This window comes from Aulonocara sp. 'chitande type north' Nkhata Bay, linkage group LG1 (genome assembly GCF_057382095.1).
Source record: "Aulonocara sp. 'chitande type north' Nkhata Bay isolate Kocher_YH1m ecotype deep benthic linkage group LG1, A_spYH_male_GT1.1, whole genome shotgun sequence".
In the NCBI taxonomy this organism is placed as follows: Eukaryota; Metazoa; Chordata; class Actinopteri; order Cichliformes; family Cichlidae; genus Aulonocara; species Aulonocara sp. 'chitande type north' Nkhata Bay.
This window is the reverse complement of record NC_141344.1, coordinates 41,234,585-41,251,622: the sequence shown is the minus strand read 5'-3', so window position 1 is coordinate 41,251,622 and position 17,038 is coordinate 41,234,585. Positions and strand designations below refer to the sequence as shown.

The 17,038-nt window shown below is 41.4% G+C and overlaps 1 protein-coding gene across 1 annotated transcript in view; it reads right to left on the bottom strand.

Moving 5' to 3' along the window:
* Positions 1–7,671, bottom strand: part of adamts17 (ADAM metallopeptidase with thrombospondin type 1 motif, 17) — a 102,365-nt gene extending 94,694 nt beyond the window's left edge. Inside the window, exons 1-2 of the mRNA XM_086296680.1 lie at positions 7,496–7,671; positions 6,841–7,199 (exon numbers count right to left, since the gene is read on the bottom strand). Of these exons, the coding sequence (XP_086152806.1) occupies positions 6,841–7,199; positions 7,496–7,550 (414 nt within the window). The 5' untranslated portion in view covers positions 7,551–7,671. The remainder of the gene's footprint in view (positions 1–6,840; positions 7,200–7,495) is intronic.
* Positions 7,672–17,038: the final 9,367 nt, after the last annotated feature.

The window sequence follows — 17,038 nt, the reverse complement described above, 5'->3', positions numbered from 1 at the left end:
TTTCCATTTCAACTTGTGCTGAAAGTGCAGAGTTGAAACTATGTACACAACAGTTTTGAAATTGTGTTGATAGCACATGTAAAACAAGACAAATAAATATCAGGTTTAGTGTGGCAAGATACAGTAAAAATTGCATTTTCTAAGGACCGTGAAAAAAAAAAAATCCATGACATTTCTTTCCTATTGGTGTAAAAAAATAAAAAAATAAATAAAAATTACAAATTTCAACCAATCAAAAATATTCTATGCCAACATGTGGCGTTTAGTTGTTTAGGAAGAGAGAAACGTTTTGGGAGAGACGGCAGCGAGAGAGTTTTGAGATGTGAGAGATTTGTGACATTTAGCGTGTTTGGAGTATATAGGGGGTGTCCAAATTCATGGGCTGCATCCTCCTGAGGCCGCATTTGTAGACCAATTGCGTCACAGCGACGCGCCGAAGGCTGTCCAAATTCGTAGACTCCTCCGAATGCAGCCGACAAATGCGTCCTCCTTTTCCCCGAATTTGAAGGATGGGTCGGGTGTGTCCTTCGTGGCCCACCATATCCCAGAATTCATAGCGTGGCCCAGCCAAACTCCAGTTTCCGGCAATGGCGGCCGCTACTAAGTTTTAAAATTACTCTTATTAATCTTCCTGGGTCGATAGCTAGCCGGGAGCTCGAGGGTCATTAGAGCCGCAGAGAACGGCAAACTCCCGGCACATCATGTTCAGATCACCGCGGACTTTTGCTACTCAGGTTAAATGTAATATATAAGTCACTTAGACAACCTAAAAATGTTATGGTTTGGCTTATTTCAGTGTTTTGTTTGTTCGTGAGTAAATCGGTTTGGCTGAGATTAAAGTTATTAGATAAGATTAGATAAAATAAAACTTTATTGAGTGGGTTCCTCCTTGGTTTTCACACAGCTGACTAAACGTCAGACAGAAAACTTATTAAACAGACGTGTGAGATGGTGGAGAGTTTACTCCAGTGTCCTGTTATATTTTAGACAGCAGGGAGCAGACGGCTGAGTTTATTAAACTCCACCGAGACAGCGGTGACGCTAATCTGAAGGCTGGCCCGTCCAATTTCACAGCCGCTTACTTCCAGCCTACCCGACCTTCTGAGGACCCGGCCCACGTAGACCGCAAAGGCCGGGTCCTCAGGAGGATGCAGCCCATGAATTTGGACATGACTATAGTGTCTTGTCTTATGTTAATTAGTGTGAAGTCAGAACAAAAAGGGCACTAGTGAATGTCACAGTTGCTAGCCAAAAAGTGACCAATGGCAGATTGCAATGCAAACCCTGTTTTGTGATGCAGAGAAACTATTTTTTGGATCTTATTGTGACGCCTAATTGTTCTGTCATTTTAAAATTGACAATTTATATTTGCATTTCAAGTTGTGAAAATGTAAACAGAAACATGTTTGTGGTTTTCACAGAAAAAAAAACTTCATAAGTAATTTAAATTTGATATTTTTCGTGCACTTTTAGATCAATTGTGTTAACACAGAATGTCAAAATGAAAATGTAACTGTAATTTCAGACAAAGGTAAAATCAAAAGTAGTCACAAATGTGTAATTATACACTAGACCCTAGGGGATTAAGAAATTCAAGCACAAAGCGACTGCACTTCCTGAGACGACTGAAGAAGGTGCACCTCCCCAAACCCATCCTTATCCTTAGCACCTTCTACACAGGCACCATAGAGAGCATCTTAACCAGCTTTATCACAGTCTGGTACGGAAACTGAAACGCGTCCAACCACAGAGCCCTCCAGAGGATTGTGTGGACTGCTGAGCGCATTATTGGCAGCTCTCTACCCAGTCTACAGGGTATTTACACCTGACACTGAATTTGTAAAGCCATTAGCATTATGGCTGACCCGCATCACCTCTCCCACCAACTGTTTACTCCTCTTCCATCCGGAAGATGACTCTGCAGCATCAGGACCAGGTAGTTTTTTCCCACTAAGCAGTCCGGCTCCTGAACACCATGCTGCCCTCCATCACACATATAACACTCTCCTCTCACTTCCAATACTTGATCTATTCCATATTACACTGTTCCACTCTTGTATTTATTTATTCTCATTTTTCTATTTTTTATTCTATTTCTATTCAATTACAGTACTGCTGTACTTATTCTTAGTTTATCTTAGTTCTGTATTGTTGTATTTGAAATTTTTAGTGCTGTCAAAATTAACGCATTAACACAAATTAATCCACTACATTTTTTTAACGCAATTAACGCAACTGCAGTGCAGAATGACTCAAAATCCCTGAAATGTTTCTGTCAGCGCATTTCGGGCAGTTTGTCCAAGTAAAGTTACCCTCGCACATGTGCAAATGGGCAGTTGATCTGGTAGTGACGGGCAGCTGAACCAATCAACTCAATATGGAAGATGATAAACACACATTGGCCCTCTCGATGGGAAATTTCAGTATTAAAAAAATAACAAGATGGAACAGTCGACCGACATAAAGTATTTTGCACATTGTGCAAGAAGGAATTTTCTTTTCACCGAAGCACTTCCATCTTAAAATATCACATTGAAGCGAAGCCTACGTTAGTCAGGGATGCTGCTAGCACTTTGGCTAACGTGTCACCCAGCTTGCACCAAACCAATCACGGAGCATCGGGGGCTCGGTAAGTCGACCTCGGACATATTAACTGACACAATTGCAACAAACTGCAGACCTGTTAATATCGTTGAGAAGAGAGAGGATAAATGTTCACAGAGTTTTGTTTACATGAAGGTTTAAGATGTTCAATAAACATGTTAAGTGCCTATATTTTCCCTTTTTTCTGTTTGCTCATGCAAACTGAAATGCGATTATTGGAACAAGTCTGCCAGAGATCAGTAATATCTTCCCCACTCGCTGTCTGAGGAGGGTGCACAGTATCCTGCGGGACCAACATCACCCTGCGCGCCACCTTTTCCATCTGCTGCCCTCAGGGAGAAGGTACAGGTCTATACAGGCCAGAACATCCAGACTGGCCAACAGCCTGTATCCACAGGCTGTGAGGCTCCTGAACTCTCTGCCCCCCTCTCACGGACAATAACCATATCCAACTTCTTAATAGCAATGAACTGGTCTGCATTGGTGCATCATATCTTTATTCTCTTCCCCCTCCTGCCCCCCCCCCCTCTTTCTTAAATAGATAACTATCATATCTGATATCATATCTCACAGTACAATAATATTGAATGGGTTGCATTGTTGTATTTTGTCATGTTTCTCAGGTCTTTGTCTGAATTTCTACGAACATTATTGCTAAGGATTGTCTTATTGCATTGGAGTCACACTGGGTTAAATATGTACACTTGGGTTTTAAGGGGTATTTATTATTTTCTTCTTTTTTTTTGGGTTGTATGGAAGCCCCAAACGCAATTTCATTGTTCTTGACAATGACAATAAATAAATAAATAAATACTAAAAATACTAAAAAAATATAGAATAAAAATGAATGATATTTAATTGTGATTAATCAAAATTAATCCACAGTAACCCTGTGATGAATCTGATTAAATATTTTCATTGTTTGACAGCACTAATATATATTATATATGAGTGTATACTTACTTCTTAGTATATAGGTTTTTTAAAAAGTTGTATTTCACAGGAGAGAAGCTGTGTTAAAAGACTGAAACTATTCAAATTCTCTTTGAATTTAAGCATTTAACATTTTTTGTGTTTATTCTGCTTCATTATGTTGCATAAATGTCAGTTACAAGCTTAAATATAAAGTTGAAAAAGTGTAATTGCAGCCAGGCTATTGATCAAGCAATTGCGATTAATTACAGAAAAATTGTGCGATTAATTAGATTGTTTTTTGTTTTTTTTAAATCTATTGACTAGAAATTTTATTTTTATTTCTACACTTTGTAACTTCGACCCAGGAGGATGACATTTCATCCAACTGTACACTTTGAGTGTATAATGTTGGGTTGACAATAAAACTCTGTTTGACTTGAAATTCTTTGGCCAAGGGTCTGGATTCACAACAGTTACGAATCACCAACAACCTGGAACTTTTTTGTAATTCAATGTCTAGGCCTGTTTTTGGAGAGGGAGAGGAGTCTTCATCAGCCAGTGAGGAAGTTCTGGATGAACAAGAAGGACTGGATGGGTCCACAAAAGCCCCAGTAGTCAGTGAGTCAGAAGAAATCCAACTGAAAGCAGGCAGGGACCAGACCTGCAGGCAAACTTCAAGTAAACCTTAATTCTCATCAAAACACCTTCCCACTTCTTCCTTGTCCTGGAATATTTGAAGGAGATTTGATCACCCAAGTAATGCTTTATCCAAGTTATGTGGGATGATCTGATTTCAACAAGTGTTCGGCGATCACACACCAAAGGAACAAACTCATCTTTACTGCAAATACAGAATAAACATACTGCAAACAGGGAACCAGTTTAGGTCACTGGTCAAACGTGTGCCCATATGCCTTATTGCTAGAAAGCAACAGCCGGGGTTTGAGTGCGACCTGTGGCCTTTTGCTCTGTCTTCCCTTGCCCTCCTATCCTGTCTACTCTGCAATGATGAATTTTGAATACGGGTTAAAAAAAATAGAAGAAAGAAATGCAGCAAACCATAATCCAAGCAGACCTGACAGATGGCCATGCAGATATCAGTCTCATTTATGCTTCTTGGTCGCACAAGGGCAAAGTGGGCTTGCACTCTTATGAAATTTATCCAACCACAAACAGTTCAACTACCAGATCAACTGAGCAACATGGTTAAATCAACTCTGTGCACGTGTGTGTAGGCCAGGCTATCTCACACATATACACAGTAAAGTGCGACTGACAGGTGTCCCAGAGCTTGACATGGTTACCATCCATTGCCATGGGTCCCAATTTAGAAATAAATACATTTTTAAAAAGGAAACGTTTCTCTTTCTCTCAGCACAGTGGGCAGCGGTTAGCACTCTCACCTAACAGCACAAAAGGGTCGTTGGTTGTAATTTACCAGCTGGCTTCTTCTATTTGTTAGCCACACCATAAACTGGGAACCTGGCAGGGGTGTATTACACAGCCAGAGCAGGTCAGCCACTAATCAGAAGGTCGGTGGTTCGATCCCAGGCTGCCTCCAGGCTGCATGCCAAATATCCTTGGGCAAGATACTAACCCCATGTTTGCCTACTGGTGGCGCCAGTGTCCGGCAGCTTCGCCTCTGTCAGTGCGCCCCAGGGCAGCTGTAGCTACGATGTAGCTGCCATCACCAGTGTGTGTGTGTGAATGGGTGAATGACTGAATGTAGTGTAAAGCGCTTTGGGGTCCTTAGGGACTGAGTAAAGCGCTATACAAATGCAAACCATTTACAGTCCCACTGTGGAGTCAGCCAGTAGTTTTTATCCAATTTCCACAAAACACTAATCATGGATAAAGTTTGCAATACATTTATAAACACTGGACAAGCAACTGAAACATTTTCATGCAGATTGCATTTCTGCTTTGTTGCTTACAACTTTTGTGTTATTACTTTGGAACATAATTTCTTCCAGTAGTAAAAGCAGCACTAACTGAACTGTGGCATCTTTAACAGGAGTTTTTATTCCCCTTGCTGCCTCAGTGTTCTTTCTCAGTAACCTGCTCTCCAACCTTCGTCCAGCTGCTTGTCCTGGAAAAATTAAACTTTGAAGTGATATTGTGTTATCATCCCCTCAGTAACCCATTTAGGGTTGGTTTACTTGTAAGTCAGATGTAATGTAATGTGAATGTGAGTTTACAGAATTACTTACTGTAAGCACACATTTACAGTGAGTAACGTGTTTCTGGTCTTTGACCACTTAGCCAATTTAGAATCGCAGAATAAGCTACCATGCAGGAGGATATGAGGCTGTAAGTTCATGGATTGCAGCTGCCAAAGTTTTTGTTTTTCCATATGAACACACTATGTGTCTGTTCACTGCTGGACAATGATCTTCTCATTCAGTGTAGGTGGGTTTAATGCTCAAATGTGGCTACTAAGACTATACAGAGAAAATAAAGAAGCACAGCTTTGAGAACTGACCTCAGGCCTGTTGAATCCAGGAGTCCAGGACTGAACCCGGACCCCTACCTGCACAGTCCCATTACATAAGAGTATTATCAAAATACCAAACACTAACCCCACCCCATTCCTCTACGAGTGCCTCAGAGATCAGTGACTGCTATAGCTAGTAAAAGTACGTGACTCAAAACATTTTAAAGTGATAGTTTCCGATGGATGTTGGCAAACTAACAGATTTGACTATTTAACATCCAGTATTTTGTAGTTAGGCAGTATTTTCCTTGCAATACTTTAAGACTGAAGCAATCGCCTTATTCCTCTGTCACTAATCAAGATGTGGACAAAGTGATTACGTAGCACCACTCAACACACACAGAGCATGAAAGAAACACAAATTGTTAACTCCTGGCCTGCTCGCTCAGCTTACAGGTATGTTTCACAGTGGAAGTTGCTAATCTTTGACTCACTGAGGAGATTGTAAGAAGCAGTTGAGAACTGCTGAGTGGAACTTGAATTACAGTGTTTTGCCAAGCCCTTAATATACAGTTAGTATCGAGCTGCATTGTGCGACTTTGAACTGACTGACCCACCATCAGGTCAGTGGGGTTTAAGAGATTAGCAGTTGTTACAAAATCATGCTTCAGAGGTGCTTCACTAGGTGACTGAAGTCTCACTAGCCAGTTTGCTGTAACGTAGTCTTTAGTTTTATGAAAATGAATAATATGACCCCAACTGCTTGAATCGAATCATATGACACCTATTAACAAGTCCAAACACACACACACACACACACACACACACACACACACACACACACACACACACACACACACACAAAGAGAAACTGCAGACACATTTACCAGACCACCGCAGGTGCTAACTGATGCCAGAGAGTCTGTATGGTTAATGATGGCTCCAGAATAAAAGCATAGCTGGTTCTTGGATAAGCTGTTTACCACAGCGCTTTCCCCCTTGTACCTCTCCTCTACTACAAAGTCCTTGGACAGAAACGTGCTATCCCGCGTTAGATTTAAATGCAGGTTGCTTCCGAAAGCGGGCAGTAAGACGATGATGTTTTCTGGTTCCGAGCGTCCTTCTCTCGCGGCGTCCAGGGAGCGCTGACCGCGGCGCAGGGTGCGGGTAGTGTGGTCGGATAGGTGCGCCTCCTGGCCATACAGCAGCCTGGGAATTACTTCATCTGTCTCCAGCTCAGACTGGGCTGTGGATAGAGACAGCCTCCATCAAACAGCGACCACATTGGACAAAAATAGTCTATCCTAGTCTGCGTGAGGAGACAGTCTGCTCCGGTGCTCCCTGACTCTTAGCACACACGTTCAACATCCGAGCTCAGTTTGTGGATCTCAAAAATCTAAAGCCTTCGACTATTCGTAACAGAATACAAGTAACTGGTGAGAAACATTTGGATTTTTAACTGCAGAAAGACATTTCTTCAGCTGCCCTGTGTCAGCCGTCGTACAAGGCAATGAGTTCATGCGTAAGAGCTGTTATACTTACCAGTGAATGCGATGCAGAGGAGAAAGAGCAGAGGGACAACATGGCTGTTAACCATGATAAAAACAAAGCAGCGCAGAAAGAAAAACTAAAAGTGCTTTATTTTGAGGAAACCGAAGCGCTCAGCGAAGCATAGGTCGGAAACTCTACTTTTCCAAAGTAGGAGAAGCTTCAGTAACTCAGGCTGGAATTACTTTGCAGCGCAGGACACGCCCACACAGCTGGAGTCCGCCTCTACTCGCGTGAGATTGGGTCCGTTAAACCTTAAGGCGACCGAGGCCGAGAAATCTCTCTATTCTCATTGGCCGGCAAAGCTGTTGGAAAGTGTCGTGGGTTGAAACCCTACACGTGGTTTCAAGTGGGGAGAATTGCTGATAATTGTCAAAGGTTTTTTTTGTATTCTGCTTTTCATTTTTAAGAGAAAACTTTACATAGACGGGAGGGGATGAACAAATGATTGTTGGACAGTAAAAATACAAATAAAAAAGGAGATCATTTTTAAGACTACATAAACCAGAGTTTTTAGGAGTAACTGCATAAATTGTACTTAAATAGTTTTTTATATTCTAATTGTGCTCTCAAGAAACTTTTTATTTCAAGCCTCATCTGACAGTCACACATGACACAAATTCCATAATATACTTTGAATTGCAGTCTGGAGGAGCCAAGGATTGAGGCACCACTCTCTGGATTAGATGACCTGCTCTATCTCCTAAGTCACAGCTGCCCCATAAGGAGGCAACCTATATAATCAACACACAAAATTAAATGATTCAACAGATGCACTCCAGCTCTAAACCTTTGTAGAAGTTACCCATCAAGAATTGAACACTAAACAGTCTTTAGCCTGCTGGCCTCCTAACACAGCATCTGTGCGATGTCCTATATGTGTGAGAACAGTGCAGGTAGTTGCCCGCTTCATTTGTTGCATTTGCTGTATATAAAATATGCCCTTGAGTCTGAAAAATTAAGTTCATATGTAAATTCCTTTAACCTGCATTCTTTTGAATGATTAGTTGTTACTAACTATGATTACTGAAAGAAGTCCAGCTATATAGAAATCAGTGGAGAAATAGAACTTAGCTCCCTTGATTCATTCATTCATACAGTTGGGGCGACCGTGGCTCAGGGGGTTGGGAAGCGTATCTGTAACCGGAAGGTTGCCGGTTCGATCCCTGGGCTCTCTGTCCTGGTCGTTGTGTCCTTGGGCAAGACACTTCACCTACCGCCTACTGGTGTTGGTCAGAGGGGCCGATGGCGCGACATGGCAGCCTGGCTTCTGTCAGTCTGTCCCAGGGCAGCTGTGGCTACAACTGTAGCTGCCTCCACCAGTGAATGTGAGAGTGAATGATTAGTGGTATTGTAAAGCGCTTTGGGTGCCTTGAAAAGCGCTATATAAATCCAATCCATTATTATTATTCCCTTATTAATCAGTGATGAGTATAACATCTCAGTTTTTAGTTTTAAGGCTTTTAAACACAGCATGGTATTCATTATGTAAATAATGGTCCAGTCCACATTAGATTCCAGATGCACAATAAGTACTTTAATCATTTAGACCTCTTTTCAAAATACATTGAGACAGAAATGGCTTTACATTAATATTGGTCACAGGTTTTGAATATGTGAAATTCTGAAACATTTATTTGATACAAAGTAAATGGATCCCTGACCCTGCATACTATCATCTATGGCTACACTCAGTGGCCGAGATGGCCTGTAGGTGGGAGTGGACCCAAGAGCAGACTCAACGGACAGTTAGGTTGTGATTTAAACAAAGCCTTATTCAAATTAGTGACGTGAACTGTAGGTGTGGTGGTGAGAGTCCCTATCGAGGAAGCAACTGGAACAGAGGGAGCGAATAGTTCATTTTAGTGAACGGGTGAGGATGACTGAAGGCAAGTAAGAGTTGGGATGATGAAGCCTTACTTGTAGGTGGATGAGAGTTTGCTCTAGGGCAGAGTATGACCGAGTGAGCGTCTGGCTGACGATGTACGCGAGCTTGCAGTTACAACCTTTTGTTTCCAGAGGTCCAGCGATGGTGCAGCAAGCAGGAGGGCAGGCAGGTGGGAGCAGCTGAGTTTCCAAAGAATGATTTTGCAAGCTTACTTGGAAGGTTTAGCATGAGGAATGTGTCTAATCTTTCCAGCCAATTGCTTTGCCAAAAGGCAGATCCCACGAAGCCCTTTTTAACAGCTCGTTTGAAAGTACTGACATCTGTTGGTTATTCAACGTACAGCAGCCCTGCTGTGGCATTAAATGTGTGCTTCATACCAGTAGTAGGTATGTAAATGTAATGATGTACGAATTATAGAATACCCATATGAGGCTACACATATTGGTGTATACACACACACACACACACACACACACACACCATGACTAGTGACCAGCATCCAGAGGACTGAGTTACCGGTAAGTTGAGACTGAAAGGATCTAGAGGCATAAAGACACAGGAGTGGGTACAAGGCAACACTTGTTTAACAACAAGCACCATGAAGGTCTAGTTACAACCGTGATGACAAACGCTGATTGTTGCTGACGGACGACGGGTAGCGATGCAGGTGTGGAACCAGGGGTCTGCTCCAATGGGTGGACACAAGAAAAGCAGAGCCAAAACAGAAAAACGCTGGACACTCACTCGGGTCATGACAACTAGCCTGTATAGACAATTGCAATCTCTAGTACCTTGCCACATTCCAGAATACTAATACGGGAAAAATCTTTTTAGCTCAGACTTACAATGCTGCTTTAGATCAAGTTGTTTTGTGGAAGAATATACAAATAAACTTAAAAAAGACTGTTGCAGAAATAGTGGTGGCAGACCTGCAAATAAGCACACGGAGCAGTTGGATGAATTGTTGACAGGAATAATGGAGAACCAACAACCTTTGGAGAACATATCAGATCTAGAGAGTTCAGACGAGGGATCACGCACACCTGAACTGAGTATATTAATGCACCGATTTAGCCTTTCTCTCATTTCACACCATTGTTGGTCATCAACAACTGTCTCATTTAATTTGTTCATTTGATCATATGAACTGTTCTTGTGTGTAGGTGGAAGTCAAATGGACAGAACCACAGTGTTGCAAGGCAGTTTACCCTTTATGAAGGACCGCAGTAATACCAGCAGTGAATAAAGAAATGTTCATTACATCATATTGTTTTCCTTGTTAATATACCAGACAAATACACTTCAGCGTGTGAAAATGAGTATTTCAGCATAACAATGAAAAGCTAAATGTCTAACGCTGCTACTTAAAGTGGCACAATGCAAACGCACCTCTATAAGAAATTGTTTCTGTGGTTTGTTAGAACTGAAGGTTGATCAGTCCTGCCTGAGCTGTGTTCATTGTTTTTGTTTGTTTGTTTTGTTTACCTTGTTTTACATTTTATTCTTTTAATCATTTCTTGTAATGCTGTTAACTTTTCAGTACTTATCTTTGCCAATAAAAAGTTAAATTGAACATTTTCAAAACAAGCTTTTGTTTAACATGTCCACCTAATAAATTATATGTATCTAGTTCTTTCATGGACAAGTTGTGACTGACAAAATCTCTACATTTTGTTTCACCTTATAATATTTTTAACCAAATTATATTTGACCTTAAAGTATTAAAGTTGCTTTCCAGGGCTTGTGTAAGATGATAGTTTTCATCACATCATTCTGTATCATGTGGTTGCCACAGTAGCTTGACTTACGACTGTTACTGCTGTGTGAACAGGATGTCGGTGTAATAATGTATCAAAATAGAATTCCAGTGATGACTGTTAACTCTCTCCAGGCAGGCGTTGCCGATTTGCAACAGTTAAAAACTAACAACCTGATTACCCCACATACATATTTTATGAGTTTTTTAACTCAGAAGCACCACTGCAGGACTTGGTTGTGCATTAGCAACAAAAAGTTTAATTTGAGCCTGAGAGGGTTAAACACTTGGTCTCCATGTGTTTTTGTTTCCAGATATATACCATGCACCCAGCTCTTCTAATAAGCAAATCTTCCACTTCCAGGTCTTACTGGCTTCTGATACAATTTATCATCAGTAGCATACAAGACATTTCTTCAAAAATTTAGTTGAGTGTCTCAATGCAATAACTCAACTAGAAAATGTCTGTATATAATTTATCCAAATTATTATTTTGATAATTATGTGTGCCAATGTAATACAATTACTAATAATTTTTTTGTTTCAAGCCCAAACCTTTTGATCTCCATGCATAACACACGCATCAAAATGTAACCAGTGTTGTCCTCTTTCAGCCAGTGTCATAGGATTTATGGTTCCCTCATGAATTCCACCAAAACACAGACTCCTGCAATCACCTTGATCATAGAGAATAATTATAAAACAGCTGCCAAATTTTGTAAACTCCACACGTCCATCTAATCCACAAACATGAAAACAGAGAATTTTGTTTGTGGAGCAATCTCTGCAATAACTTAGAGTTTGCTCTAAGTTATTGCAGGGACATCCCTGCCTCTCCCTGATGAGTGCATATGTAGATGATACCCAGCTTTATCTATCCATGAAGCCAGGAATGGGATGATAATGTGGCATTTGCCTGGTGGGTCAACGCACTAGTGGGCCAATGAGCAGAGGTGTGGACTCGAGTCACATGACTTGGACTCGAGTCAGACTCGAGTCATTAATTTTATGACTTTAGACTTGACTTGAAAAAATGTTCTAAGACTTGTGACTTGACTTAGACTTTTACACCAATGACTTGGGACTTGAATTGGACTTGAACCGGTTTACTTGAAAAGACTTGATATTTTACCCCAAATATAAAATTTAACATGCATATTATATAGAGATTGAAAATGTGACGTCATTCACGGGTAGAACCGCAAAGGATTCTGGGAACTCGTGGCAAGCGGTACTAGCGCACGCAGGCTTTCAATTGAAACCAGTCACACAGCGATAAAAAGAAACACAAAAATGTCAAGAAGCTGTTGTATTATTAACTGCAATAGCCGGTCGCATGACAGCCACGGGAAGCCGACGGGTAAAGAGATCGGTTGTTATCGGATTACCTCGTTGAAGAGAAATTGTTCGAGCCATGTTTCCGAAGTAACAAAGAGGCGACTGGATTGCAGCCATTCAAAGATCAAATATAACGTCCCAGAACACTCCAGCTCACAGGTTAGTCTGCTCCAAGCATTTACACGAAGGTCAGTGTTTTTTAGTACTTAATACGTCATTTTCATAACATAATTGGTGATATAGGTTACAAGCAAGTCTGGCGCTGAACAGAAATTGTCGCGCTATGCTCCTTTATTTATTGTGCATAAATAGTGAATTGTCCTGACACAATATTGCGTTTCGCTTCTGTTATTATGGTACATTGAGAAAAACATATACTTTTATTCACAGGATAAAACAGGTTTTTTGTATCACTAATTGTCCAGTGCGATTACAGCATACAATATTATTGTCACTGCTACATTTCTGTGATGCTACCAGAAATTATTTCCACTACTAATTAATTACCGTTGAGCTCAAAGGTCCTATTAATAAACGGTTAAGGAATGTGTATTTATGACGACGATTTGTGAGACTGGTAAACTTATGATACGTACGATGGTCTTTACTTTCTACACGGTGCATTTCAAGGTCCTGCACCCATCCGTCGGTAAACTGTACCTGGGCTTGTTGCAGTGACCTGAAGTTACTAAACTTCATGAGTGTATGCACTCACTCCAAGAACCGTATGATTATAAATATGCATATAAATATGCTACGATGAGATAGCTGACTTCATCTAACTAGCAAATGTTTTCAAGGCTACGTTGGTGATACAGTTTTTTTTAATGTGTATGATATTTTTGTCATGCGATTTTAAAGCTGGTCCTACAACCGCATCCAAGAATAACATGCAGCTTATCTCAGAACTGTCGGTGAAAATTGTTCTTGGAGCTAGGTTTAATTGAGCTGCATTTTAAAGAGGTGCAATTTCACAATTTGTGTATATTTTCTAAGTTCACTATTTTGTCATGTGTTGAGAAAAACACAGATTTTAAAATTACATGGTCTAATATTTACATTTAGCATATAACTGCAACATTATTTTTTCGTTTTTTTTAAAGACTCGAAAGGACTTGAAATTCAAAGTTTCAGACTTGTGACTTGACTCGGACTTTTACACCAGTGACTTGAGACTCGACTCTGACTTGCCTGACATTACTTGAGACTTGACTTGAGACTTGAGGATAAAGACTTGAGACTTACTTGAGACTTGCAAAACAATGACTTGGTCCCACCTCTGCCAATGAGTCAACAACATTTTTTGTTGTTGTTGTTGTTTTTTCATACACATACATAGGTAGAGGACATGCCCCTTAGAGACCTGGCAGCGATGGCGGGGCTATGACAGAAAGAGGAGGGAACCCATAGGGTTAGGTGACACATGCCCTATGGGCTCAGAAGTGGATTAAGCAGGCAGGATGAAAAACTCTAGGAACGCAGGACGGATACGATTTTCTGGAGACATCAGAGACTGGGGCTGCTTGCTGGAACACCCAGCTGGCGCTTGAGGCTATGGCTGCTCGGTAGGGCATGCAACCAACGTTACAGGTGACAACGACTGTGGCTTTTCTGGCATGGGATCCACCGAGGCTCCAGATTTAACTGGGAATCCCAGCTGGGGAATAGACTCTGCACATGCCAAAGTCCCTGATGGGGTAAGCTCAGAAACAGAATATGCAGTCTTGGGGCAAGGTATCAGAGTGAGCCAGCCGGGGAAGACGAAACACAATTCTTTCCACATTGAACAACAGGGAAATGAAACAATCAGAGGCCAATTCAGACACAGAAAAGTCTAAATACTTTCTTACCGGTCGACACAGGAACACCAGGTAGTGTTCTATTTGTGACAACAGTAGCACAAACATCTGTACCTTTATTATTCGGCCAGCTCAAACACATCTTTCTCAGTTCTCAAGTGAACTGACTCATGAACAGAGAAGACACCAACTAACCCATTAACACTGACTGGCTTGGAAACTAAAAACTCAGAAGCAAGCACAATATTGTTGGTTTCAAAAATAGAAATCATAGTCATTACCTCAACTGGGATAGCACCACACAGAACAGTTTTGTTACTGAACTAGAATTAAAAGCCCATCTTTATTCTGTCAGGCTCAGAGTGACCATGGAGGCACACGTCTTTTTCATTCACCCTTCTATTGGGTCACGGAGGCCTGACATTGGCTGATGCAATTGGAGGCGGGCACAGGCTGGAAAGCAGTTGAGAGTGGTGACTAACACCTGCTGTCATAATCTGATGTGTTTTGGTTTTCCTGGAGTAGTTTTCCCATTTCTCTCACTTCAGCTCCAACTTCAGACTCCAGGTCCACCTCACCTGCAGTTCACTGGCAGCAATCAGCACGGCAGTATTGAAAACCAGCTCAGAGCTTCACTCCCTGCCAGATCGTTAGTGTTACATTTACGCTCCAACCATTCACTCAGCTCAGCCAAGAACCTGATTCCCTCTTATGCTGATCCCCTCACGCTTGCTGCCTGCCTGTAGCGCACCTGCTCTTTGCTTACCTCTGAGCCGCTCAGAAATCTTGCGTACCTGCCTTCCTGCACACCTTAGTTCACCTCCGCTCTAGAAAGGAAAGATCAGAAATCAGACAAATTGCTTCCCTCATGCACCTCGAGAATCACCCACCCCATCCTGTCCACGTCGCTCTAACAACAAGTGAGAAAACCTCGCCTTATTTCCTTGAACAACATCACTCCTCACATCAAAAACTCTGTAATTAACTCACCTCTCCCTTGCAGTGCTCCCCCGTCCAGTGAGACTAGATCTCTACTTTGCTTTAGAAATTCCTGTGTTAAATAAAAGACTTAATTCAAATTTTACAGTGTTTTGAGTGTGCTTTTGGGTCCAATCTTGTACGCCGGGGGCAAGAACATTGCTTCTGTTGGGAAGATGGAGCCAATGAAACTGGTGCAGCAGAAACAGAGGAAGCAGGCTCCTCTTCTTCAACCTATAATTTCGCCAGAAAGGAGGCAGGAGGACACTTGCTGCTACAGTGAGATAGACTTGTGTCCTCGACCTAGTTCCTCACTGTACTCTAGCAAACCTGAGTCTGCTGGGTCCTTTGGTATCCTTCTGTCAAGACTGTGCAGGCAGGAGTTGGACCCAAATGCAGGACTCAAATTAAGGGGGGGTAAGCTAAAACAGTTTTATTTAACTTGAACTGAGTAAAAAATAATCAACGCAGGTCAAAACACAAAACGAAAAACAAAGAGGAGGAGGACATGAAGAAGAACAGAAAAAAAACAGGATTTAAATACACAACAGAAAATGACTACAAAGTAGAGACACCTGCGGAAACACAATTGAACTAAATCTATCTAATGCGACAAAGGGAAGAGAAACTGAACGCAATGCACAGGAGACGAGGTCGCTATTGTAGTGACTGTTGAGAAAACATGACGGGGAAAAAAGGATGCTAGAAATCAGCAGTGGTCCGTGTGAATGCAGCAGCTCAGTAGTCAAGTTGTTGTTTTGTTTGTATTCCCTTTAATGCAGTAAAGTAGTGTTATTATTTTTATTGTTATGAGATTCATATGAAATATTATCTCATTAAACGTTCACATCAGCATCTCTGCAAACAACACATGCTGTTTGTGTGCAAGGAGCTGCTGTTCTGATCGTTATTTCACAAAGAGAGAAATCAGGAAGGTATTTCTGCCTGTCAGATCAGAGACTAATGGAACTATGTGTTTGCAGAGACAACAACTTATAGTTGTGATCAAAAGTTTAAATACACTCATCATGAGCATGAATGTCAGAGTGGTGAAAAAAGGACCAAGTGAAGGCACTGACTTTACTCTGAGTGAGCTTTATTTACAGTGGATGAGACACAAACAGAAGCAGAATGTCCCAAAACTAAGTTACAGAAAGTAATACAGCCAAAAACCTGAGCGGAGACATATAACATGGATAAAACACAGACGAACAAGCAACAAACAGCAGAAGACGCAGAGCTTAAATACACCAGGGAGTAACAAGGGAATGGAAAACAGGAGGTAAGCACAGCTGGGGCTGATTTGACATGACGAGACAAAGGAAATAAAGCAGAATATATTTGACACAGGACACAGACTGTCAAAGTAAAACAGGAAGCAAAACACAGAGACACAGACTGTCAAAGTAAAACAGGAAGCAAAACACAGAGACACAGACTGTCAAAGTAAAACAGGAAGCAAAACACAGAGACACAGACTGTCAAAGGGATGCATCACAGGGAACACGGTGTAAACAGTGACAAGAGCGACGAACTGCGACGTGGAAACACGACTGACTGGAGAGACACATGAACGTAGACAAGAAAACATAACTGACTAGTTGTGACACATGCAGGCACAGCGCAAAACCTAACCTAGTCTTTTTTTTTTGCCTGTCCCGTTTGCCATCAGAATTATTGTCTAAAGGCGAAGAAAGATGCCCAACGGATTTACTTTACCAAAGGGACCATCCCAGCCTTGCCGTAATGGTCCATTTGATTCACCTTTTATTGTTTAT